The 25,774-nt window shown below is 36.2% G+C and overlaps 1 protein-coding gene across 1 annotated transcript in view; it reads right to left on the bottom strand.

The window, feature by feature from the left end:
• ZBBX (zinc finger B-box domain containing) overlaps positions 1-25,774 on the bottom strand; it is a 102,468-nt gene that overhangs the window by 17,713 nt on the left and 58,981 nt on the right. Inside the window, exons 11-17 of the mRNA XM_084872647.1 lie at positions 20,140-20,249; positions 19,692-19,792; positions 18,473-18,552; positions 15,775-15,914; positions 11,018-11,325; positions 5,593-5,746; positions 4,683-4,799 (exon numbers count right to left, since the gene is read on the bottom strand). Coding sequence (XP_084728773.1) covers positions 4,683-4,799; positions 5,593-5,746; positions 11,018-11,325; positions 15,775-15,914; positions 18,473-18,552; positions 19,692-19,792; positions 20,140-20,249 — 1,010 coding nt within the window. The remainder of the gene's footprint in view (positions 1-4,682; positions 4,800-5,592; positions 5,747-11,017; positions 11,326-15,774; positions 15,915-18,472; positions 18,553-19,691; positions 19,793-20,139; positions 20,250-25,774) is intronic.

Here is a 25,774-nt window from a genome sequence, read left to right on the forward strand (position 1 = left end):
TGTAATATTGAGAAATTATAGATTAACACTGATCACAGTTACTCTAAATATTGTCCTTGGTATTAGCTAAAGAGTATATGCTCTATGATTACTAATGAGATCATGCCAAATATTAGAAAGATAAAATTGAAGGGTGCCTTTGGGTAATATTAATGGGCACAAGAATGCTGATAGGAATATGAAAATATGAATCACTCAATTAATAAGAACAATAGTCACGGTTGCAATTCTCATTACACATTAGAATTGATGAAGCATAATCAGGGTAACATGGATTTCCCACAGTGTTTCAGAAACAATTTCTATCTGATCATAAGACCCACTATTTCATTCTTGAACAAAGGTAGCAAAACATTATTGTCTATTGATATTCTTGCTCAACTGAGTAAATTACTGAGAATTTATACATAAAACATACAATAGAAATGTGTTTTCCAACAGTTCTTGAAACACATATGGAAATTTTATTCAGCAGCATAGAAAAATGCTAAACTGGGAAGCAAGAACCTGTCTCGTCTCCTAGTATTAGAAATCAGCTTCTGACCAAGGACATGAAAATTCATATCTTGCCAGCAAAATTAAGGAGTTGGATGGAATAATGTCTTAAATCCCTTCCAACTCTGAGAACTTATAAATTCACACCCTATCCAATGTAATTACAAAATCATATGTCAAACCCTAAAACTGCTAGGCACTGTGTCAGGATCCAGGTTATCCATAAGTGAATCAGACATTGCCCCATCCTCAGGTTGCATGCCAGACTAACACACAGTCCTGCTCTCCAGCTTCCCTCATTCAGAAGCACTGCCTAAGTGCTTACAATGACTGAAGATGCACCAATGAATGGGACAGGCAAGGTTCTTGCTTTTTTTCCCACTATGGGTGGGATCAGCAGAAAATATACAAGTAAATGAAAATAATTTCACTTAGTGGTAGGTTCTATGAGAAAGATAAAGAAAGGTAAATGTGTCCTGACTGGTTTGGCTCGGTGGATAGAGCGTCCACCTATGGACTGAAAGGTCCCAGGTTCAATTCTAGTCAAGGGCATGTACCTTGGTTGCAGGAACATCCCCAGTAGGGGTGTGCAGGAGGCAGCTGATTGATGTTTCTCTCTCATCAATGTTTCTAACTCTCTATCCCTCTCCTTTCCTCTCTGTAAAAATCGATAAAATATGCTTTTTTTATAAAAAAAAAAAAAAAGAAAGGTAAATGTGACTAAGGGACTCAAGAGACCAGCACTAAATAGATGGGGCAGTCTGAGAAGGCCTCTCTCTAAGGAGGCAGCCTCTGAGCTGAGACTGAATAATGGGAAAGAATCAATAACATGAATGAGGATACGAAGATTGAGATGAAGGTTCAGAGCAACCTTGGTCAGAGAGAAGAGCACATAAGGTAAAAGTATGGCTTGTCCAGGAAAAGAAAGAAAGCCAGTGGGGCTGCAATGTGGGAGAAGCTGCAGTTAGAAAAGACAGGCAGGGACAACACAGGTGCTGTTGTGTGATGTGCAGTAAAAAATATTATTTTTCTCTATCTTCTCTAAGAGGATATGGGATGCTTTTAAGCCGAAGACTGACATTATTTATGGCTTAAATTTATGGGAAATATGATCCACTCCATATAAATTATAAATAATTTTATGACAATAAATATAAATAATTCACTCATTGACTATAAGTAGTAGAATTTGATGGAAATTAATCATAACTTTATGAAGAGGCAAAAGTGCATTTTGGGGGGACAAGTAAGAGGTGATGAACAACTGGCTTGGGTTCATCTTGAGCAGATAGAAGTGGTTAGATTTGAGGTCAAATTTTAGAGCTGAAAATAGCAGAATCTACAGATAAATAAAATGTGATGAATAAGAAAGTCAAGATGATTCTCTGGGCTCAGATTTAGCAATGTTCGGATGGTGGTGCCATTTACAGAGACAGAAAGATGGGTTGGGGGAGGACTTAGGAGTAGGTTTTAGGAGGAGGTGGGTAGAATCAGTGGACTTGCTGGTAAATACACATATCTTTCATAACTATCATGTTTTACATTCACAAATCTAAAAAAAAAAATCTTACAGAAATAGGAATTCCTTTTTATACTGGCATCAGTTCAGAATATAAGACTTCCACAAGTTAGGGCATAGCCAGGAGAATTGTGTGTTACATAAGGCCACTGATAAAGCCATTTTTTGTTTCCTTGAAGCCATTTCTCTATGCTCCTAACTGATGAATCTTATGAATTCTTCAAGCTTTGGTTGAAATATCATTTAGTCTCAAATACCTTTCATATCTACACTTTTCAGTGGCAAAACAAGGAACTTTCATCATTGCCACTCCTAAAAGACTGCACAGGTACCTACCTCTATTGTAACTATTATTAATTACATTTCAATCCCCAAAAGTATGTCACTCACAGTCTTTTTATAAAACTTATAGATGAGGTAATTGATGCTTATATATCTATATAGCAATTTTCTCAATATATGGTTTTGGACAACTATCTTAGTATAACATGGAGTTGTCAATAAAATAAATGCAAATTCCTGGAGCTTATTTCAGCCTGAATGAATCAGAATCACGAGGAGTGAGGCAAGGAGAGTCTATTACAATAGGTCTCCCCCATGATTCTGCTCCCACTGACATCTGAGAGCCTCTATGCTAGACTCAGCTCTGGGGTCATGGGAAGGAGGGCTATTTCATATCACCTGTGCCTGGTAGTGCCTGGCCTGAAGTTGGTTCTCTCAAAGATGTTTCAATAGTAAATTCTTTATTTCAACTGACCATTCCAAGTGGATATTTTTTTAAATGTATTTTATTGATTTTTTAAAGATTCCACACCCCCAGATGATGACTCTTTTTAAAAAATATATTTTATTGATTTTACACAGAGAGGAATTGAGAGGAATAGAGAGCTAGAAACATCAATGAGAGAGAAATATTGACCAGCTGCCTCCTGCACACCCCCCCACTGGGGATGTGCCCACAACCAATGTACACGCCCTTGACCGGAATCGAACCTGAGACCTTTGGTTCGCAGACCGATGCTCTATCCACTGAGCTAAACCGGTTTCAGCCCAAGTGGATATTTAAAGGCATTTGGGTAATTATGTATGAATATTTGTCTTAGTAACAAGTTTCTCAGAGTATGCTGCATCTGAGTTTGAAATCATCAATACACCAAGACTTAAAACATTTCCTTTGACTGACTCAGAAGGAAGCAACCAAAATTTTTTAAGATGATCTAGATTCTGATATGAGTATGGGTACCTAACAATAGAGCCAAAAAACATTTGTCATAAATGGATGATTTTTTTCACTCAAAATATCTCATGTCTGACAGTTTCATAACATAAATGTATATGGAAAATATCTAATCTAGCCAAGGAACTTTAATCATAGGATTTAGGCCAAGAGAGACATATAAATCTTACACATCTGTACAAATTATATGTAATTAAATTTCTTGTTTTAAGATGGCTTTCGGACAAAGGCAAAAAGCCCTCTTTTCAAGTGCCCCTCCTAAATTGTTCAGTGAACATTAGCAATGCATCCTTTATCCCCTAGCCCAGCACAGTACCAACATAGTCAACACATCTGTGTTGAATTGCCTTTCATCAGTCATCTACTACAAAATTCATATAAAATTCAGCATAAATTTACTTTAGCAGGTATTAATGGATAGTGAAAATTAACTAATAATACTATCGATTAGAATAATGTCAAAATTCTCTGCTTATACTCACTATGAAAATATTTCAACAAACATTCAACATGTCAAAGAAAATCTGGCAATTATTTTGGTTAGACAATAGAGTCAATGAACTAAATCAAGCCCAATATTAACACCCTCAGCATTAGGTTTAGAATGGAGGTATCTCAGCTGTAATCTTAGCCTAAGCCATCTACAGGGGGAAAAAAGGGAAATATGCAAATTGACCATCACTTTGCAACATCCACCAGCCAATCAGGAGTGAGTATGCAAATTAACTAGACAAAGATGTTGTCAGCCACTCTGGGCCTCTAGGCAGCAGGAACGTAGGTGTGGAGAGGCCAAGAGAGGCAGAACGCCTGCTATGAGGGGAAGGCAGGGGCCAGACGGAGTGACAGGAGTAGCACTCAGGCCACAGAAAAGACTGAAGGCTCCAGCTGGAGCAAAGACTGAAGATTCTGGCTGGAGCGAAGGCCTGGGTCCCAGGTGCCAGAAGAAAATCAGTGCAGGCAGCCAGGGGAAGGAAGGCCTATTGCATGAATCTTTGTGCAACAGGCCTCTAGTTCATTTCATAAATGGCTATAGCTGACCATCATATAAACCAAGTGGAGAAGTACACAAAACCTAGTATAAATACAGTTTTCCTCAGAGCGTAATGAAACTGAGTAGGTAAGGATTGTTCAAAGTATACACCATATCCTGAGCTACAGTTTTACAACATTTTGCTCTAATACCTTGCTACAGAAAATAACTAAGCTTGCAACTCAGTTTGTTTGTCTGTGTGTGTGTTTTAGCAGGAATAATGACTACTCTAGGTTTTTTGTTTTGTGGAGAAAGTATAGGACAGTTAGTTAAAATGACTAAGTTTAAATTATAACACTGCAAAAATTAACTTTCAGGTGGCTAGTAAACTGCTAAAGACAAACTAATCAATAGTGTGAATCAGCAATATGTCACTGTCCAGTATGTACAGCGCATCTCACCCATCTTTTGCTGTGTTCTATTTGATGATGGGTTCTGGCCACTCTGTGCAGCACCTGAGGCAACTGCACTGTTAGGGCATGCAATTATGCTCTGGTCTGGGATCCAGTCTCTGTCTCCTGAAATAGAAAAATGGTACAATTATATACATGGTAAAGGAGAAAAAATCATGTTGCTTTATTTCTTTTTATTTTTATTTGTTATTGGTATTGAATTTATCGGGGTGTCATTGGTTAATAAAACTATATTATCTTACTGGATAATATTTAGTTAAAGAAGGAACATTTATAATGGTTTGGTGTATATTAGGAAAGACAAAATGTCATAATTACACAATAAAAACCATTAGATTTGCATAGCTTAATAAAGATAAAAAATAAACTCTAAACTGCAAAGATGTTATACACATATTTGAATAGAAACAGGTATTTTAAGAAGTATTTAACAATATTACATAAAACATAATTATTTATATGTGAATAAACACATTTGAATACAGAGGAATCCTAAAAATTCACGTGAAACCAAAATCTAGTTTTAAAGAAAATAATAGTATGTCTCAGAAATCTCACAGATCCTGAGATTTTGGGGTTTTCCTTTAAGTTGACATTTAAGAATCATCATATGATGCTTATTTCATAGTTTATTAAGGAACACATTACTAAATTCTAAAAATAATTTCTCCCAGTCTCATAATAGTCATGTTATCCCTCATTCTGATAGCAGTTTTCAATATAAATATGCGGCAACTCATACAGAACTATTAACTTCAGCTAAAGAAGAATATACTGATTGTATTTGTTGAACAGAATTGCCCAATATTTCCTAACATGATTTTGGACTGCTTTAAAAAATGTGTCAGAAAATTGTTAAGTTGGTCAACAGGCCGACTGATTTCATGTCTGAATTTACCTGCAATTGTTATCTTAGTACCAGAAGATCTGCATTCTAAACTATGAGAAGGCAGCGAGTTGAGTCTTTCGTTTCTATCAGAAACAAAGAATCTTTCAAGTCCTTGATATTTTTCAGTAATAGGCTTATTTCTGAGGGCTATTTCCTGTAACGACTAGGAAAAAATATTAAACAAAATTAAGTTTATCTCATCAACACAAAGCAGCACATTCATTCATTGAGTACCTACTATGTTCTTGGCATGGATTCTGCCCTCCTCAAATTTAATTTCTAGTAAAGGAGACAAATAATAGCATCCTATATAATAAAATGATAATTGCAAATTGACCCTCAAACCCTCACAAGATGGCTGCCTATGACCAGGCTGGCAGGGGGGTTAATGAGAGATGACCAAATGACTGAACAGCAGGCTGTGTGGGGTGACAAGGCTGGCAGGGGGGTTAATGAAGGACGACCAAATGATTGAACAGTGGGCTGCATGGGGCAACCAGGCTAACGGGGAGAGGGAGGATCCATGAGGGGTGACCAGGCTGGCAGGGGAGGCAGTTGGGGATGACCAGCCAGCAGGGGGCACAGCTGGGGATGACCAACCAGCAGGGTGGGGCAGTTGGGCACAACCAGGTTGGCAGAGGGGACAATTAGGAGCAACCAGGCCAGCAAAGAGAAGCAGTTGGGGGCAATCAGGCTGGCGGGGGGGGGGGGGGGACAGTAAGAAGCAATCAGGCAAGTAGGGGGACACTTGGGGGTAACCAGGCCAGGGGTGGAGCTGGGGGAACCAGGCTGGCAGAGGGGGGCAGTTGGAGGTGATTAGGCTGGCAGGGGGGAAGTTGGGGGCAACCAGAATGCCATGGGGACAGTCAGGGGCAACCAGGCCAGCAAGGGGGGCAATAAGGGGTGACCAGACAGGCAGGCAAGTGAGCGATTAGAAGCCAGAGGTCCAGGATTGTGAGAGGGATGTCCAACTGCCAGTTCAAGCCTAAACTGGCAGTTGGATGTCTCCCAAAGAGTCCCAGATTGGAGAGGGTGCAGGCTAGGGTGAGGGGACCCTCTCCCATGCACAAATTTCTTGTACCAGGCCTCTAGTTTATATATAATAAGTTTTGAGAAATGTATAAACCACAATTACAGTAATTATTTACAGTAATTGCCATCAAACCAAGGAATACAAAAGTTCATGAAACCAAATTTTCCTTTCTCCTTTCTTTCCTTTATTTTTTCCCCTTCAATGTCATTGCACACACATTATTTGGAAAGCAGAAACTCTCTCATATGATGTGCTTTTTGAACTAGTGTCTTTTTCTATACATAATATTATTTCAAAGATAAAGTGTCAAAGAGGATAAATTTGACCACACCATAGTCATAGACAAAGTCCAAGTTAACAACATTTTCATCATTAAGCAATTAGGAAACTGAGGCAGGAACAAGCTATATAATTTGAGTTTTTATAGCTCAAAAATAGCAGACTTAGGTTTTGAATATAAGTCCATCTCATTTTATGCCTAGACTTACTCTATCACACTATGAACTTATTTTTTTTATATGCTTTCATCCCAAGGAAAAATACAAATGAATTTTTAAAAGTTCATAAGTCCCAACCAACCAGTTTGGCTCAGTGGATAGAGCATCGGCCTGTGGACTGAAGGGTGCCAGGTTCAATTCCAGTCAAGGGCATGTACCTTGGTTGCAGACACATACCCAATAGGGGGTGTTCAGGAGGCAGCTGATTGATGTTTCTCTCATTGATGTTTCTAACTTTCTATCCCTCTCCCTTTCTCTCTGTTAAAAAAAATCAATAAAAATATTTTTTTTAAGTACATGGAATTTATAAGAAACAGATAAGAGATCTGAATTGAGAGCTCTAAATGGGCTTACAATATATTATATCACCAGTATTTAAAAGTTCCCTATTGGATCTAATGAATGCCCTAATGCAGTCTGTTCAAGCTGGTAACCAACACAAAAGAAATAATTGTAACTTGATTTAAATTTAAAAGTCATATAAATGCTAAAATATACAAAACCAAATAGCGACCAATAAATCATCTCATTCAAAGATAAGTCCAGCCGAAACCGGTTTGGCTCAGTGGTAGAGCGTCGGTCTGCGGACTAAAGGGTCCCGGGTTTGATTCCGGTCAAGGGCATGTACCTTGGTTGCGGGCATATCCCCGGTAGGGGGTGTGCAAGAGGCAGCTGGTCGATGTTTCTCTCTCATCGACGTTTCTAGCTCTCTATCTCTCCCTCTTCCTCTCTGTAAAAAATCAATAAAATATATTTTAAAAAAATTAAAAAAAAAAAAAAAGATAAGTCCAAGTCCACTCTACTCATATCTTCATTGGTTTCCCCAGACACTGAAACCAATTTACAGAACCCCTTCGGCCACAGTGGAGCTCATATTTGGATTAGACAATTACAAATCTAGAAAGCTTTTTTAAAGCCTTGGTCAACAGAACAATGAAAGTGAGTTTGTTCTTCCCAAACTCACAAAGTTAACTTGGTTGTTTCAGAACCAGACCAAGAGCCCGATTAGACCACATTCTTCCCAGCACCTGACTTTTATCTCACTGTTGCTGCTCTACTACTTAGTACTTAATTTCATAGGTGGTCCCACCTTTATGAATAACTCAATTTTTTAAAAAAACTATGTGCAAAATGAACTGCCAAACAGTCAATTTCAAAGTCAAGTAATGCCATTACTAAAAATTTCCCCTGTTGCTCACTCTTGAATTTTCCACTGAAGCACAACAAATGTCCAAGTAGTTTCTGCTCAAAGAATGGCTTTTGCTAGGGCAGGAGGAGCATAAAAACATTTCCTGTAGTCATCAGTAGATTATAAAGCACTGTTCTCTATGATGTAATCATTTAACACTTTTTTCTTTTACAATCCTATATAATAAAAGGCTAATATGCAAATCGATCAAAAGGCAGAAGGACCGGTTGCTATGACATGCACGACCATCAGGAGGCAGAAGCTCAATGCAGAAGCTGCCTCCTGGTGATCAATGTGCTCCCACGGGGTAAACACCACTCAACCAGAAGCTGAGCTCACATCTGGCAAGCACAGTGGTGGTGGAGGGGGCTCTAAGAATAGCCTACTAACTTGGGCCCACTCTCTTAAGCCATCAGTTGGACATCCCCCAAGGGCTCCTGATCTGTGAGAGGGTGCAGGCTGGGCTTAGGGACGTGCTCCCCAGCCCCCGCCCCAGTGCACAAATTTCATGGACCAAGAGTCTAGTAATATCATAAAAGATCAAAATATAATGAGTAGCTTTTTTAACATTTAAATGTTAATTATGAAATGCTTTAAATACACTGAATGGCCAGATTATTATGATCTCTGAATGTATTGAATGTATATATATATATATATATATATATATATATATATATATATATTTGTGTGTGTGTGTGTGTGTGTGTGTGTATATGTGTATATATTAAAGGCCCAGTGCATGAATTCGTGCATGGGTGGGGTCCCACCAGCCTGCCCAGGGGGAGGGGTCATGGGCAGTTGGCTGGCCTGCCTGCTGGTCGAACTCCTGTTCAAACTCCTGGTCAAGGGGACAATTTGCATATTAGCCTTTTATTGTATAGGATATACACTGAGTGGCCAGGTTGTTATGTTTTCAGAGATCATGTTTATAGATATGTATAACACATGATTCAACTTGATCACACAATTAAATATCAGTAATTTAAAGATTTGCTTCAATTTTTTTTCTAGCTTTATTGAGATATAATGGACATATAAGTGAATTACATTTTATTTTACTTCATTTTATTATTTTATTATTGACATTATTATATATGACCCACTGTGCCCACCTCCACCCAGCCTCCCCCACCTTTGGCTGTTGTCTGTGTCTATAGGTTTTACCTATATGTTCTTTGGCTAATCCCCTTCACCTTCTTCCATACAGTCTCTTTACTCACCTCTCCCCTCTGACAGCTGTCAGTCTATTTATTCCATGTATTCATGCCTCTGTTTCTATTTTGTCCATCAGTTTTTGTTCACTAGATTCCACATATGAGAAATTTCTATACCACAATGTATATCAATCTTTATAAATTAATTGTATTATTTAATTGAAGTTGACATTCTCTAGTCTAATATATTATATTTTTAATATTATTAAATTTGAGTGTATCCATAAAAAGGTTCATATTGTAAAAGTTTCCAAAAGTGCTATCAAACCCTATGTACCCTTTTACATTTCAATTTTTACATCATATTTTTGAGATATATCCTTGTTAATAAAAATAGTTTTGTTTTATTTATTTTAACAGGAGATGATGTCTCCTTTTGCTAAGGCAAAGGTCAGCCAGGCTTACGAACACTATAAATAAAATTGGGATTCTTTGCTCAGGATTCCTCTCCTCTAACACAGCACACTGCATGGGCAGGTGTCACTAGCCCTCCTCATGATGCCCTGTGGAAACAGGTCAATTAGAGTTTTTGTCTGTTCTGTTTGCACAGATTCAATCTATGCTCAATTGTTTTTTCATTGGAAGAGGGGAGAGAATATGTCTCCTGGCCAAGTCCTTCAGAGACTGAGCAGACTTTTAGGGATCTAAGGTTTTGCAGAGGTCTCATTCCACTTTGCCACTTTAAAAAGGAACAAGATCAGCCGCAAAGTGGGCACAGAAATCCAATCTCCAAACAGAAATAGCAGCAGCTCAATATTCAGTCCAATTTTCTGGTACCACCTTCAGTTTAGGCACGATAGAGATTCATTTCAAATGACTCTAAAGGATAGTTAAATGTTGGACTTCGCCATTTTGAAAGAATTTAACATTTGTCTTGCTCAATTTCCCAAGAGATTATTATCAATAATCACTATTACTTCACATTTTTAGTATGTGGAACAGAGATTTAAATGTACTTTTAAAATTTGGTAGTAATGCAATAATTATTGCCAATTGTTACTTTACCATTTTTCCTAAGGAGAAACACAAACTTCACCCCTATTCCTTTATTAACCTTCTACCTGACAGATACCTTTAACTCCTATACTTACATTAAGCCACAAAAACTGACTCTATGTACATATTTGCCTTTATTTCACTTTAACCAGTGACTATACAGTAAAAATCTAGAATGGATTTATTATACTAAAATATTTATAACAACAAATTTCATTTAGAAAGGTAACAGCACTATAAATATGGTACATGAGATAGACCTTAAAGTTTTATTTGTTATAGAAGCCATTTATTATCATGGCATTTACCATATTAGATTTGTCCTGTAAGTCATTAACATTCTTTCCCATATAACTCAATCTTCAACTACCTTATGATAATATATGACAGTACATTTTAACTTCAATTGGAGAAAACATTTAAGAATGTATTGTGTGAGCATAACATTTTCTTATGGTGTTCTTATAAAAATTTTAATATAACAAACATAATTGAAATTTACCAGTGGTGACTCTGTAGTTTTTGAATCTTCAAAGTTTGGCTTCTCCAGAAAATTGCTACATTCCAAGGATTCTTTGCTGTCTTGAGACAATTTCTCCTTAATGGAAGGTGTTTCTAAATCTACCTTTGGAAAAGAATCCTTGTTTGCAGATGATATGCAGGAATTATCCAGCGTTTGATTACATTCCATATCGATTATACTTTTCTCTTTGAAATGACTTTCAGAAAAGCTGCTTTCCCCCAAGTTTTCAACAGCAGGAGAATAAACATCGGAATCCACATTGCTGCCAACTTTTTTATTTGAAGTTCCTGTTGTCAAAAACACACATTTATAAGAGTTAAATACATTTAAACAAATAAATTGATTAATCTGTTCATAAACCAAATGTTCTGTGATGTACACCTGTATCAATAAACCCTATTTTGTCAACATTTCTTTACTGAGTTCTCAGTGTTAAAAATACTATGATGTTGTTTTTGTTCCTAAATGATAATCATGATTTACTTAGGCATTCAAACCTTAATGAGCTAGAGACTAATGGAGTGAGGCAAGATTTTATTTTGTAATGAAATCTTGAAATTGATGCAAATTTTTATTCAGCCTTTGGTTCAATTCCCACTTGCCTACCTCCTCTCCCACTCTAGTTTTAAAACAGCAATTTATGAGAAATAATGCGGAGGGAATCTTACTTCCACATTTCACCTCTTTTTCCATAGCATGCTAGTGATGAGGAGAAGGCAAAAAGAAATCTGCCAGATAAATGAGCAGCAGTTAGAGGCATAGAAATTGTTTAAGCTGGAACACCTGGTTCTGGAAAGCTACAAAATGAGCAAGACTTTATGAGTCACCATCTCATCATGTCTGCTTTTTAACATATCATTTGGTTTAGATCATCGGTTTCAACCTGGTTGCACAATGGATTCATCTGAAGGTGCTCTTTAAAATTGTCAGTGTGTGGGCCTGACCCCAAAACAACTGAATCAAACACAGGGAGTGGGACTCAGCACTGTTGGTTTATTTTCCTCTACCAAGTTCTCCAGGGGATTATAATGTGCAGGTTGTGAACATTGGTCTAGATTTTCTAAAGAGTTAAAATAATTTAACAATTTTGCACCACGTTGCTTTCATCTGACATATATTTTCCAGAATGAATACAGCTTCATCTGATTATCGCTTATTATCTTTCTAATATAAATAGCTTATCTCTATAAATATACTGTGTAAAACAGTAGAGGCTATGACTAAAATAATGTCCAGTGATATAAATTTTGCCATGCAGCCCAAAAGACTTGTTGCAATCAAATGCTGATATAGCTTGGCTATTAGACGTAGTATTTACTTAGAACTTTCACATCCAACAGCTATCACCTCAAATTGCACAAATACTAGGAGAAATGCAATAACTTATATGTCATAGAAATGCTTTTATATAAAAAAAATTTTATAAAGGCTATTTAATTTAATGAAGCTTCCACAATAATGCTGTATTTTCCTTCTACACTTAAATAGAAGTTATCTGATTTTTTCCCAGTAGAAACACATGCCATTTGTTATATGCAAATGTCTGCAATTAATCTCTACAATATTCACTTAAGGTGGCAAAATTTCATTATTAAGATCTTTTGTTGTTAAAAAGTTATACAAAACATCCATTTATTAATGTTTAAAATGTGATACACAATGTACAGGTATGATTTAATTTACTCTATTCATTGGAAGCTCTGTTAAGTCATAAAAATTAGATATCTTGGTTAAATATTCATAAATCAGTTTATTTTATCACATCAATAAGTTAAAGAAGAAAAACCAAAGGATCATATCAATAGATGCAGAAAACATGACAAAATCTAACACCCCACTTATGATAAAAACTCTCAGAAAACCAGGAATAAAAGGAAATTTTCAATCTGATAATGACTACAAAAAAACATACAAATGCACACACACAAAAATAAGCTATAGTCCACATCATACTTAATGATGAGAAACTAAAAGCTTTACTCATAAGATGAAAAATAAGGCTAAGTTTTTTACCCTCTTACCACTCCTTTTTCAACATTGAACTGCAAAACCTAGCTACCTAGTAAAACAAGGAAAGGAAATAAAAGAAATGCAGATTGGGAAGAAATGAATTTGATACCATTCAAAGATAATATGATTATCTACTTACAAAGTTCAAAAGAATTTAAAAAAACCACACATCCTGTAACTAGTTATTACAAGATTGCAGGATACAAATTAAACATACAAGTCAATCACTTTTCTATGTACCAATATAAACAAGTAAAATTTGAAATGAACATAAATAGCATTTACATTAGCAAACAAAAATGAAATACTTAGGTATAAATCTAACAAACTATGTACAGATCTATATGAGTAAAACTAGAAACCTCTGATTAAAGAACTCAAATACTAAATAAAATATAGTCAGTGTTCATGAATAGGAAGCTTCAATATCATCAAGATGTCAGCTCTTCCCAACTTGATCCATAGACACCATGAAATCCCAATAAAAATATCAGCAAATTATTTTGTATATATTGATAAATTTATTCTAAAATTTATATTGAGAGGCAAAAGACCCAGACTAAGCAACACAATATTGAACGAGTAGAACCAAGTCAGAAAACTGACTCTATCCAACTTCAATAATTACAATACAACTATACAATAAAGACAATGTGGTATTAGCAAATGTATAAAAAATTGATCAGTGGAACAGAATAGAGAATCCATAAATATAATAGATCCACATAAATATAGTCAGCTGATATTTGACAAAAGAGCAAAGACAGTACAATGGAGAAAAGACCACCTTTTCAACAAACAGGGCTGGAACATTTAGTGTCTGCATTTAGTGACCTCTGCATGCCCCAAAAGTTAATCTGAACACAGTCCTTACACCCCCTTCACAAAAATTTACTCAGAATGAGTGATAGACATAATTGTAAAACACAAAATTATAAAACTCCTAGAACACTGGAGAAGATGTAGGTTGGGTATCATGATGAATTCTACACAATACCAATCAGATTCTCTGAAACAAATTATTGATAAACTGGACTTGATTAAAATTAAAAGTGTTCTGTGAAAGACACTACCAGGAGAGTAAGAAGACAAACCACAAACTTGGAGAAAATATCTGTAAAATGTGTATCTATTATTAGTAAAGTATTGTTAACAAAAGAAATCTTAAGAAAATGTGAAACCCAACTAAAAAAATGGGCCTAAAACCTTAGCAGACTTCATCAAAGAAGATATGTTGATGGAAAATAAGTGTTGATGAAAAGATGTTCAACATCCTAAGCCATTATAAAATTAAAAATAAAAACAATAATGAAATACCACTACACAATTATTAGAATGGTAAAATTTGAAACACTAACAGCACCAAATGCTGATGAGGATGTGGAGAACAGGAACTGTCATTCATTGCGTTTGGGAATGCAAAATGGTACAGCCACTTTGGAAGACAGTTTGGTGATTTCTTACAAAATTAAATGTACACTCAACATGTGATCCAACAATCAAACCTCTTGGGTATTACCCAAAAGAGCTAAAAATGTAGGTCCAAACAAAAACCAGCACACAGATATATATAACTTTATTCATAATTGCTGAAACATGGAAGTGATCAAGCTATTTTTCAATAAGTGAATGTATAACTAAACTGTGGTACATTCAGACAATGGAATTTCAGCACTAAAAGGAAATGAGCTATCAAGCCATGTAAAATCACAGAGGCATCTTTAAATGCATAACACTAACTGAAAGAAGCCAATTTGAAAAGACTGCATGCTATATCATTTCAGTTCTATGACATTCTAGAAAAGGAAAACTATGGAGACAGTAGAAAGATAAGTGGTACCCAGGGGTTAGGAAAAAGGGAGATATAAGAAATCAGAGCACAGAGGATTTTCAGAGCAGTAAAACTATTTTGTATAAAATATAATACTGGACACATGTCATTATAAATTTGTCCACATCCATAGAAGATACAACCAGGAGCAAACTCTAACATAAACTAAGGATTTGGGGTGGTAAAAATGTGTCCATCTATGGTGGTTCACTGACAATGTACTATTCTGGTTTGAGACGTTAATAGTGGGAGAAGTTATGAGTTTGTGGTAACAGAGGGTATATGGAAACTCTGCACTTCCTGTTCTGTTTTGCTGCAAACCTAAAACTGCCCCCAAAATTAAAGCCTATCCCTGGCCAGTTTGGCTCATTAGACAGAGCGTTGGCCTAAGTCAGTCCTGAGGGGTCCCAGGTTCAGTTCCTGCCTGGGTTGTGGCTTAATCCCTAGTAGGCTGTGTGCAGGAAGCAGCAGATCAATGATTCTCTCTGATCATTGATTTTCTCTCCCTCTCCCTTCCTCGCTGAAATCAATAAAGAAATAAATCTTTTAAAAAAATAAGAAATAAAGCTTATTTAAATAAATTAAGTATCTTTAAAGTAACACTTAGTGAACATTCATATTCACTATTTTCACACAGGTAACTGAAACACTGTGCTACAGTTAGGTTAAAAAAAAAAAATACAGTCTGGACTAGATCTGGAGCTATGTAAAAGTCCTAAGCTCCCATGTGGATATATTGTACTTTCAACCAATTTTCTTCTGAGAACTAAAATTTCTGGGGTTAGAATAAACAGCAAAAGAGTCAAAGCTTGTGTATACTGAATTACCAATTAGTTCTATTAAATTACCAACATTTATTGTTAATAGTAGTAATGAACAAGAAAAAAAAAGTTACCTTTTGAGTTATCTTCACAATAAGAAGGGCTGTTGCTTGGATGAAGATGTAAGAGGTCTGTTTTCTCCTTGGTGAAAACATGATGCTGATGGATATAATTTTTATACAGAAAAGTATTCTGATAATCATAAAATGTGCAACTTCCATGTTTGTGGAAAAGCAAAAGAATAGCATTGAAAGAAATAATATTAAAGAAGTAAAAATTCCCAATTTATTAAAACAAATATAATAAAAACTTAAAGAAATAGGTGTATTCACACTGATTTAATGTTTATTTCAGCCTTGCTGTGAACACATTTTAAACTACAAATAACTAAGTCGTATTATGGAATTAAAAGAAATAGGCAACTGGGCCAACACTAGTTTTACTACAAAATTTTAATTGAAAGTTTCTTTTTTTAAATATTCTGAAATAAATGTGGTTCCTTATATTCTTTCTTCAAAAGATGGAGAGTTGATCTTTTAAGCCCATTAAAATGTGATGAAATCAAGGTGTGTGTTTTTAATTAATTGAATTTATTGGGATGGCATTGGTTAATAAAATTATATAGGTTTCAGATATACAATTTTATAATACATTACTGTATATTGTGTAATTAGTTCACCACCCCAGGTGAATTCTCCTTCTATCACATCAAGGTTTGATACTTAAATAAACTTTTAGTTGTTCATAAATGAACTTTAAGAGTTAAAATACATATGTGGCACTTATTTCATTTTTAATTATGATTTATACATATATATATATATGCATAGTTACAATTTAAGTAACATTTTCAATGCATTGAATAATATATTTAATAACACCTGAAATTTATGTAAGCTTTATATAGTACCATCATAAAAACACATGCATTATGCTAGATCAAAGAGATCCTCTTGAATCACCTATGATTCTTTATGATTTTCTAAGAAAATAAGAAGCTCTATGGGCACCTCCAAACCCAAGATGCAAAAATGTTGCCAAACAATGATCAGTAACTTTTTCTATCTTCTCTAATACCACACAAGGAGATCAAAGCAAAGATTTGTGATAACATATATAAAATAATCAAATTAAAGAGCAGAAATAGCACTCATTTTCCTGGGGATATATTAGTGGATATAAACCTCTTATCTACTGGCCAGAGGTTGTTTACTGCCCTCTGTCAAAATGGCAAATGGCAAAAGCACATGAGCTACTAGACATCTGGGTCTCTGTGTCCAAACATGGGGCTTTTCACATCTGAGTGCATCACATAGGCCCACTGTTATTCCAAAATGCTGGCAAGGCCTATGTTGATCTGAACATATAAACAAGGAATTGGTGGAAGGGTTACTGGATGGAAATTTCATTCTGATGTTTAACCAATTTAATACTTTGTAGTCAAAACACCTTGAAATCCTAGCTACAGTGAAGCAGACTTGGAATAAAATGTATTATTATTAACAAATAGAGCTAAAGCCCTAGCCAATTTGGCTCGGTGGAAGAGCAGCAGCTTGCAGACTGAAGAGTCCTGGGTTCAATTCTGGTGAAGGGCATGTGCCTGGGTTATAGGCTCGAACCCTGGCCCTGGTTGGGCAACCAGCCAACAACCAATGTGTCTCTCTCACATTAATGTATCTCTCTCTCTCTCTCTCTCTCTCTCTCTCTCTCTCTCTCTCTATATATATATATATATATATATATATATATATATATATATATATATATATATATATATATATAATATATAATTAGTTTGAGAGAAAAAATAGAGAGAGAGAGAGAGAGAGAGAGAGAGAGAGAGAGAGAGAGAGAGAGAGAGGAGCCCAGTGCACATTTGTGCACTCGGGGGTAGGACGGAGGGGGTGTCCTTTCAGCCCGGCCTGTACCCTCTCACAGTCCAACATCCTTAGTGCTGCCCCAGAGGCAGAGGCAGAGAAGCTACAGCTACTTCCTCTGTGCTCCCAGTCATGACTCAGGCTTCTGGCTGAGCAGTGCTCCCCTTGTGAGAGCTCACTGACCACCAGGGGCAGCTCCTGCATTTAGTGTCTGCCCCCTGGTGGTCAGTGTGAGTCATAGCGATCAGTCCTTCAGCAGTTCAGTCGATTTGCATATTAGCCTTTTATTATATAGGATATCTCACCCTCCCTTCCACTCTTTCTAAAAATCAATGGGAAAATGTCCTAAGATAAAGATTAACAATAACAAAAAATACGGCTAGATATTATTTTTCATTTGAAATGACAAAATTCTACCAAAAATAAAGTTGCAAAGTGAACCATTATACTTAATTTATCACACAATGAAATCTATCTAGAATGTAATCCATAGTTTGGGAGTTATTTTTTCTCTCTCAAACTAATTATTAATATACCTGTTTTTACTTATGGTTTGGTTCATAGCAAACTGAAGTGAGGAAAATCCAGAGTTATATTTGAAGAAAAGAACAAAGCTCATATAAAATATATTGGTCTTGGTCAGTCATTTCAAATAATAGTAATTCCTAAATTCAGAAGCATCTATTAAATAGTCCAGATATTAGATGAGTATAAAAATATCATTATAAACAATTTTCTAATTATTAAATGTTGACTAATATTAGCAATATTGCACATAAATTTAAAGATGGCTTTACTTGTTTTTTTTACATATGTATGTCTGGTTTCAATAAAGAGTTGATTATTTGGTGGGGTTTTTTTAAATAGCATCAAAAGTGAATTAGAAAGACCTTACCTTTGTTGACTAACTGCATCAGCTAATTCGACTTTGTAAGGCACAATCTTTCCTTGTTCTTCACATTCTTCTTCATAAGTCTTATTAAATGCATGTTTTATAACATTAGTATATTCAATAAATGGATCATTATATGTTAACCAGCTAACTTATAGGTTATTTAGAGAATAATACTTAAAGAATTCTCTTTCACTAATAATGTCATGAACTCTCTGACTACGAGTTCCTAGAAGAACCAACATATTCAAAAGATATTTGCTGAGGGCACTTGCTCTGTCATTACTGTCACACTCAGAAACAATAATACCAACTCATGTTTTATAATTAACTACTAAGTGCCAAGTAGGTTAGTTCTCTGACATAGGCTTACTATGAAGAATTTAGTAACGTGTGTGTGTGTGTGTGTGTGTGTGTGTGTGTGTGCGCGCATATTTATTTGTTCAATAGCTTAAATTTATCCAGAGGAGAAATAAAAATGTTGCTAGGTGCATGTGCATACACAGACACACACACACACACACACACACACACACACACACACACACACTATTAAAACAGCAAAGGCTATTAACCTAAAGAAAAAAGTAGTATTTAAAGAAGTACTTCCGACATCCTAGTATTTTTCTTTCACAATCACAGTAATATAAATTTCAAGGATAAGTGCCATATTTAGCTACTTGATTAGAAAGTCAGGAATATACGGTTTGTCACAATTTAGACTTTCAGCCCGGAGCTCTCTCTCTAACTGGCTCTAGCTTTAGCTGGTTCTACATGTTGTCTTCTAGAGGTGTGTATTCAAATTATGATACACTAAACCCCTTACATCATCACAATATTTTTCCTTTAAATAGAGAATAATATTAAATGACATTTAAAAAACTAACTGTATATAGATTTCATTAAATAAATACCACACTAATCTTTGTTTAAAAGCCTGATAACATAAACAACTAAATACAGCAAACAATACACTACATGTTTATAAGTTAAAAAATAAAATGTCTTTTCATCTACCATGCCACATGCTTCCAAAAAAAAAATGACACTTTATCAATTCAGACATTTACTGTCAACACTAAAATAATACAGTTTATTACTATCAGCATGTTTAAATTAAACTATGTTGAATGATAAAAGATTCTTGTTGAAAAGAATATGTAGTTGTAACTACATGCTATGAATTTCCGGTTTGTTAGATAAACTGGTCATAAGCACTCACATCATCCAGTTCAACTATTCTGACAGATGGTTCAGGTCTCTCTGTTCTTAACTCTTCCACTGGCAGAAAGAGAGCTGGGCATTGTACTTTGGTCTCCTCAACTAGGGAATAAGATTGGAAAATAATTATCATCAAAGCATATACTTTACCTGATAATTTCCTATTTCAAATAACATAGCCAAAAATAAGAGGATAATGTTCTCCTGTTTGTCCACACAAATATATAAATGCTGTCAATTTTCCTAGTTCAAGTAAAATACACATTTTTTGACATTCAATTTTTAAATGAAACAATCTAAAAAATGGAAGAAAGTATGCATTTTGATCAGGAGATAAAGGGTACATGGTCCAGTTGAGAATCATACAATAAAGAAAAACAACTAATTAATGGTTAGGAAATAATTTAAAAGAAATACATTTGAAAATGTCAAATCAAGACTGAACTAACCATCATCATCTTCATCACTTTCATTCTGAGGACATGGTGCCTCACTTGTGGTTGTACACTGAGGTATGAGTTTATCTGGTGGCTTATTTTGAAGTTGCTCCTGTGGAGTTCTACAAAACAAGAAGGAAGCAATTAAAAGACTAAAATACATTATCTAAAACTTCCCTGACAGGATCTTGATTTATTTCACAAAGGAGAAAGTCTACAAAATTAATAATGAAGTCATAGCTGTACCTCTAATTCATGGAAGAAAAATGTGATTGCCTAACAGACTCTTAAGCCACTAAAATAATTTTGTAAATCAAATTAACAGCAAATAAGATATTTAAATTGCTCTCCCACTGTTTTTTGTTTAGAATGAAAGTAAAGTTATGATAGAAGTCAGTGTTCTTGCAGAAGCCACATGAAGCCCATTAAACATGCCACCCTGTTTACAAAGCTAATTTATGAATGTGTGTTGCTCCCCACAGTTTTGGCAATATGTTGACACGTTCTAAGAGAACCTGAAGACATTATTCTAAGCTTCCACCAAGCCAGGAGAGTGAGAACCTAGGGCCCCACCATATGAATATGAAGTATTCTGGTTATGGCATCTGTCACCCAATGAATAACGAGGTTTGGTGCGGCCTACCCCATCTCATATGGAAGGCAATGAAGCACAGGGATTCTCAGAGGTCAGGAGTGTCCTGGAGGTCATTCCCAGTTACTGGGGAGCTGGTCACTTTTTAACAAAGAAAAAAATAGCTATAGCCCTTAAAAACCATACAGGCTCATGAAGTCTACATATAAAAAGTCAAAGCATTTTTAGTGATAGTAATAGGTAACACTGATGTATAACTTTGAATGTACCAGGCTCTTTTTTAACTAATTCTGGGTATTAAATCTTAATAGATGCATTAAATGGGCACTAGTGTTATTTTAATTTTACAGATGAAGATATTGAGGCACAAATAAGTAAACCAGCTTGTTCAAAGTCATTCAGATAATAAATGCAGAAAGGGAATTTGAACCTAAGGTCTGCCTTCCCAATCCCATGTTCATAATAATTACTCTATATTGCCTTTCTTTCAATTTGCAACAGCACTAATTTTTTTTATAATTTCATGGCAATCTATGGCTATATGTATTTTCTGAATATAAGTAATCCATATATAGATAGATAGATAGATAGATAGATAGATAGATAGATAGATAGATAGATAGATTGCATACACACACACACACACACACACACACACACATATATATATATATATATATATATATATATATATACGGATTACACACACACACACACACACACACACACACACACACACACACACACACATATATATATATATATATATATATATATATATATATATATATATATATATATATATGAAGCCAGAATGTAAGGCAGAACGACTAGTAGCACACTGACCACTGGGGGGTAGATCGGTAGATCCTTAATGCAGGAGCTGTCCCATGGTGATCAGTGCGCTCCCACAGCTGAAGAGCCATTCAGCCAGAAGCTGGGCATCTCCAGTAAACAGACTGCAGTCTCAATACGCGAGTGGTGGGGGTGTAGCCAAAATGACCATGGATCTGCCTTCACCAGAATCTAGAACTCTTCCTTCAGATCCAAGGCTGCACCACACCCCTTACCTATTGGCCTCTGGGTCTCAGGATGCAGGCTCAAGAAAAACCCACAGAGGCGCTTCACAAACATACTGCCTGGACAGCCCCCATCTCAATAGCAAGTGCTGGTGAAGTCCAGCCCAATGAGCAACACCCATGCGTGTCCACGCAGGCGAATCCTTTGCAACTTCCACCTACTACGTGGCCTTGGCCACATCTCCTGGAAAGGTCCACATCCTGGCACCAAATACCCGCTCCTGGATATCTGCAGAGCACTGGTCAGCTCTGGTGGGCGGAGGGGCATCAGCAGGTGCTGGCCTGACCTGTTCGGTTCAGGCAGCCCCACACTTGAGCCGGGAGTTGCATGGAACTCCCTGCCCCGCCACCACCCCTATAGTCTGCTGGTACAATATTTTCCAGATGTGAAAGTGTAGGCCAAGAGAATTTGTGATTTTCTCACAAACAAGCAACCATTTAGTAAATAAACAAGTCTTCAATTCTGGATATTGAAACCCTAGAATCCAGGCCTTGTTATAGATCATGCTATATAAAAAAAGGATAAAATATATTTTAGAATAGGATTACTTCAAAATTTAAATAAATATTTATTGAACATTGACCAAATCATTTTAGGAAACTTTTGATGAGCAGTTTTAAATGTATTCGGTCAATCTGTTAGGCTTTTTGCATCAGAATCACCAAGGAAGATATTTTTAAAAGATAGACTCATAGTCACCCTTTAAAACATTGATTTTTAGATTTGTCTGGGGTTAAGGAGAGAAATCAATATTCTAAAACTTGCCCAGGTACTTCTGATGATTAGCTAAACTTGACACTTAAATATAATGAAAAAAGTAGGGGAATTTGAGTGGGGAAAATAAAAACAGCTAATTGCTAATATCCACCTTTAAAATACTCTAAATCCAAATCTCATGCTTTCTTTCATGAAACTTTCCCAGCATTTAATAGATCTACTGGAGATATTAAAGTAGCTCTTAAAACACATGCATTGATTGCTCACAAAATGTAAATGTTATTATCCAATTCAGAAAAGAAATACAAAACAAAATGCAACGGAACATCCTAATATATAAAAACCCTGGGTTTGTCACATCCACCTAACACCCAGGCTGTGTAAGCAGCAGGCTGTGGTGGGTGGGGACTTGTAGCAGCAAAGAAGGGGACAAGGGGGGTGAGGGCCAGCACTCATACTCACAACTGCACACACGCACAGACACACATGGCACCACCAGTTCACAGCCTTTTCTCCCTTTCTTTCCCTCCCTCCCAGCTCACTTTCAGAGCCTCCCTCAGAATGAGGAAACAAAACAGACTGGGCATGAAAAGACCTGGATGGAAGGGAGGGTGGGCAGAGAATGGAGCAACCCTCACTGGCCCCACCCCCCTACTAGGTGGAAAAGAGAAAGAGGAAGACAGGGAGGCAGTGAGGTCTGTAAAACAGAGAGAGAGAGAGAGAGAGAGAGAGAGAGAGAGAGAGAGAGAGAGAGAGAGAGAGACCTGGTGAGATCAGGCTGGCAGGGGAGAGCAGTTAGGGGCAATCAGACAGGCAGGCAGGCAGGTAAGTGGTTAGGACCTATCGGTCCAATATTGTGAAAGGGATGTCCAACTACCCCAAGGGGTCCCTGAATGGAGCGGGTGCAGGCTGGGCTGAGGGAACCCCTCCTTGCCTCTTCCCCGTGCATCGGGCCACTAATATATTTATAAAAACCTATTATAAAACATGACAAAGATAGGCAAAGATAAAGTCTTAACCATGATCATCATTATCAACAAGGGAAACTTTTCAGAAGTACACCATCAGAAATGTTGTAATCAATTTACAATCACAAGCTTGTAAATTGCAAATAGATTGCCCCATACTAGCATCTATAATTAAAACATAAAGCAATAACTAAAAAAAACAATCACTGTTAACAAAATAACTGTAAGTAACACCCTAGTGAATATGTTCACTAATCATTCTTTTCTAACAAGGAAATTTGTCAACATTTAGTAGTCAGCATAGCTCTGGACTTCATGTGCCCATAATTAAAGCTTTCTATATGTATCCAAGCAAATGATGGTACTCATTTAATAACAAAATTGTACTTTTATTGGATAACAAACTGAATGTGAAAGGCATCAAAAGGCATCTATAATAAAATATGAATGAATTTGATATCACTATTACATATTGATTCTTAAATTAGAAAGATGCAATCGATAGGTACAGACTTTTGAGTTTCAGAGGTGAAGAACTATTAGGGCATCACCCTTTAAAGGAGAGATAGAAAACTTAAACAACTGTTACATGGGAACAGCCAGAGTTTGATATGAAAAACTTAAAGTCCTGCCACATAAGCCACGATGGGATACAGGACACACCTATTGAAGTGACCACCAAAAGAAAAGAACCTGAAAATACCAGACACTGACAAGAATGGGGAGCAATTAGAACTCCTATAGATTGAAGGAAGGCAGACAAAACTATTCAGTCTTAAGGAAAACAGTTTGTCATTTTCTCAGAAAGATAAGCATACACTTTAACCATACAATTTAGCCATCCTAGTCCCAGGTATTTACCCAGAAAATTTAAAACCTATATTCAAACAAATACCTACATACAAATATTTGTAATAGCTTTAACCATTATTACAAATATACTAGAAATCAGTACCCTATTTTTCAACAGTTGAATAAATGAACTGTATGCCACAATGATGAACTAATACCCCACAATAAAAACAAATGGATTTTGATTCACTTGAGAATATGGATGAATCTTAAATGCATTTTGCTAAATGGAGGACACAAGGCCTACCTATTATATGACTTCATTTACATGACATTCAGAAAGAAAAAAAAAGGTAAATGTATAAGGTGGGAAATAGACCAACGATTGCCACAGGTCAGGAAAGAAGAGCTGACTATAAAGAGGAAGCATGAAGGAATGTTGGCGTGATTAAACTGTGCTGTTTGGTACAATGGTAAACACATGATTTGAGGTATCAATAAAAATCCATAGACTTGTACAGGAGTTAATGCTAGTCAATGTTTAAAAAGCAATCAATGAATAGTAAAACCTTTCCAAGGAAGGTGGGGAAGAAATAGGTATCATGTCCTGAGCACCTCTGGAAAACAAGGTTTTGACCGGACACTGAGGGCTAACCATAAAAGCACTATACACATGTGCTCCAGTTGGGGAATCTGTTTCTCACACTGATATCGAAGCATCCATCTTATATGAAAACTACTGTTTGACATTTTAACCCTGCTAATTGGCTTCTGTAAATTCTTGCTTGCTAAGACTACTCCCACTTCAGCGAGGCCATTAAACCTTCCCCAGACAAGGTTATCAGTGCTGGCACCAGGCCAGGCCTCTGGTTGAGGTCTCAAGGCCCAGAACATACAGGCTCTTTAAGAACTTGCCAAAGAGGCTGGCAACAAATAGGTATGTCTGTTTCAGTATTCTATTTGGGAGGCAAAGAAAGTAAAAACATAATTTTACTTATGAAAAATTCCTGCATGTTGGGGCCCAGAATTTAAGACATTTTCCTCTGGACCCATATGTAATAAATGTAACTCTGTCTCTCTAAATATTGGTTTTCTGTAACAATATTAGTCATGTGGAACTACTTTACACATATACTGAAGTTGATAAGTTAATAAACATATCACAGTCCATGAGAGCCAGTAATCTCACTGCAGGTGAAAGGAACTGCAAATAAGCTACATTGCTATGAATGGATCTTTAAAGACAATTCTGGTGAGGGCTCAGAAAGAAAAGAGGAGAGCTGTAGAAAAGACCTTAGCCTTCTTAGAGAACACCTAGGTAATCCTGAACAGAACATCGGTAGGAATAAGGGTGGTAAATGCCATTCTGATGAGGTATTAAAACAGAATTTTTTAGGGTTGAAAAAGACAGGTTTAAATTTTAGAAATTAAGGGGGGCATGGAGGAAGCACAGGGCTGTAGAGCAGCAGAAGCTTTATTTCCATAGAATAGGGGAGCT

Source organism: Pipistrellus hanaki (assembly GCF_964339955.1).
Source record: "Pipistrellus hanaki genome assembly, chromosome: 2".
Taxonomy (NCBI): Eukaryota; Metazoa; Chordata; class Mammalia; order Chiroptera; family Vespertilionidae; genus Pipistrellus; species Pipistrellus hanaki.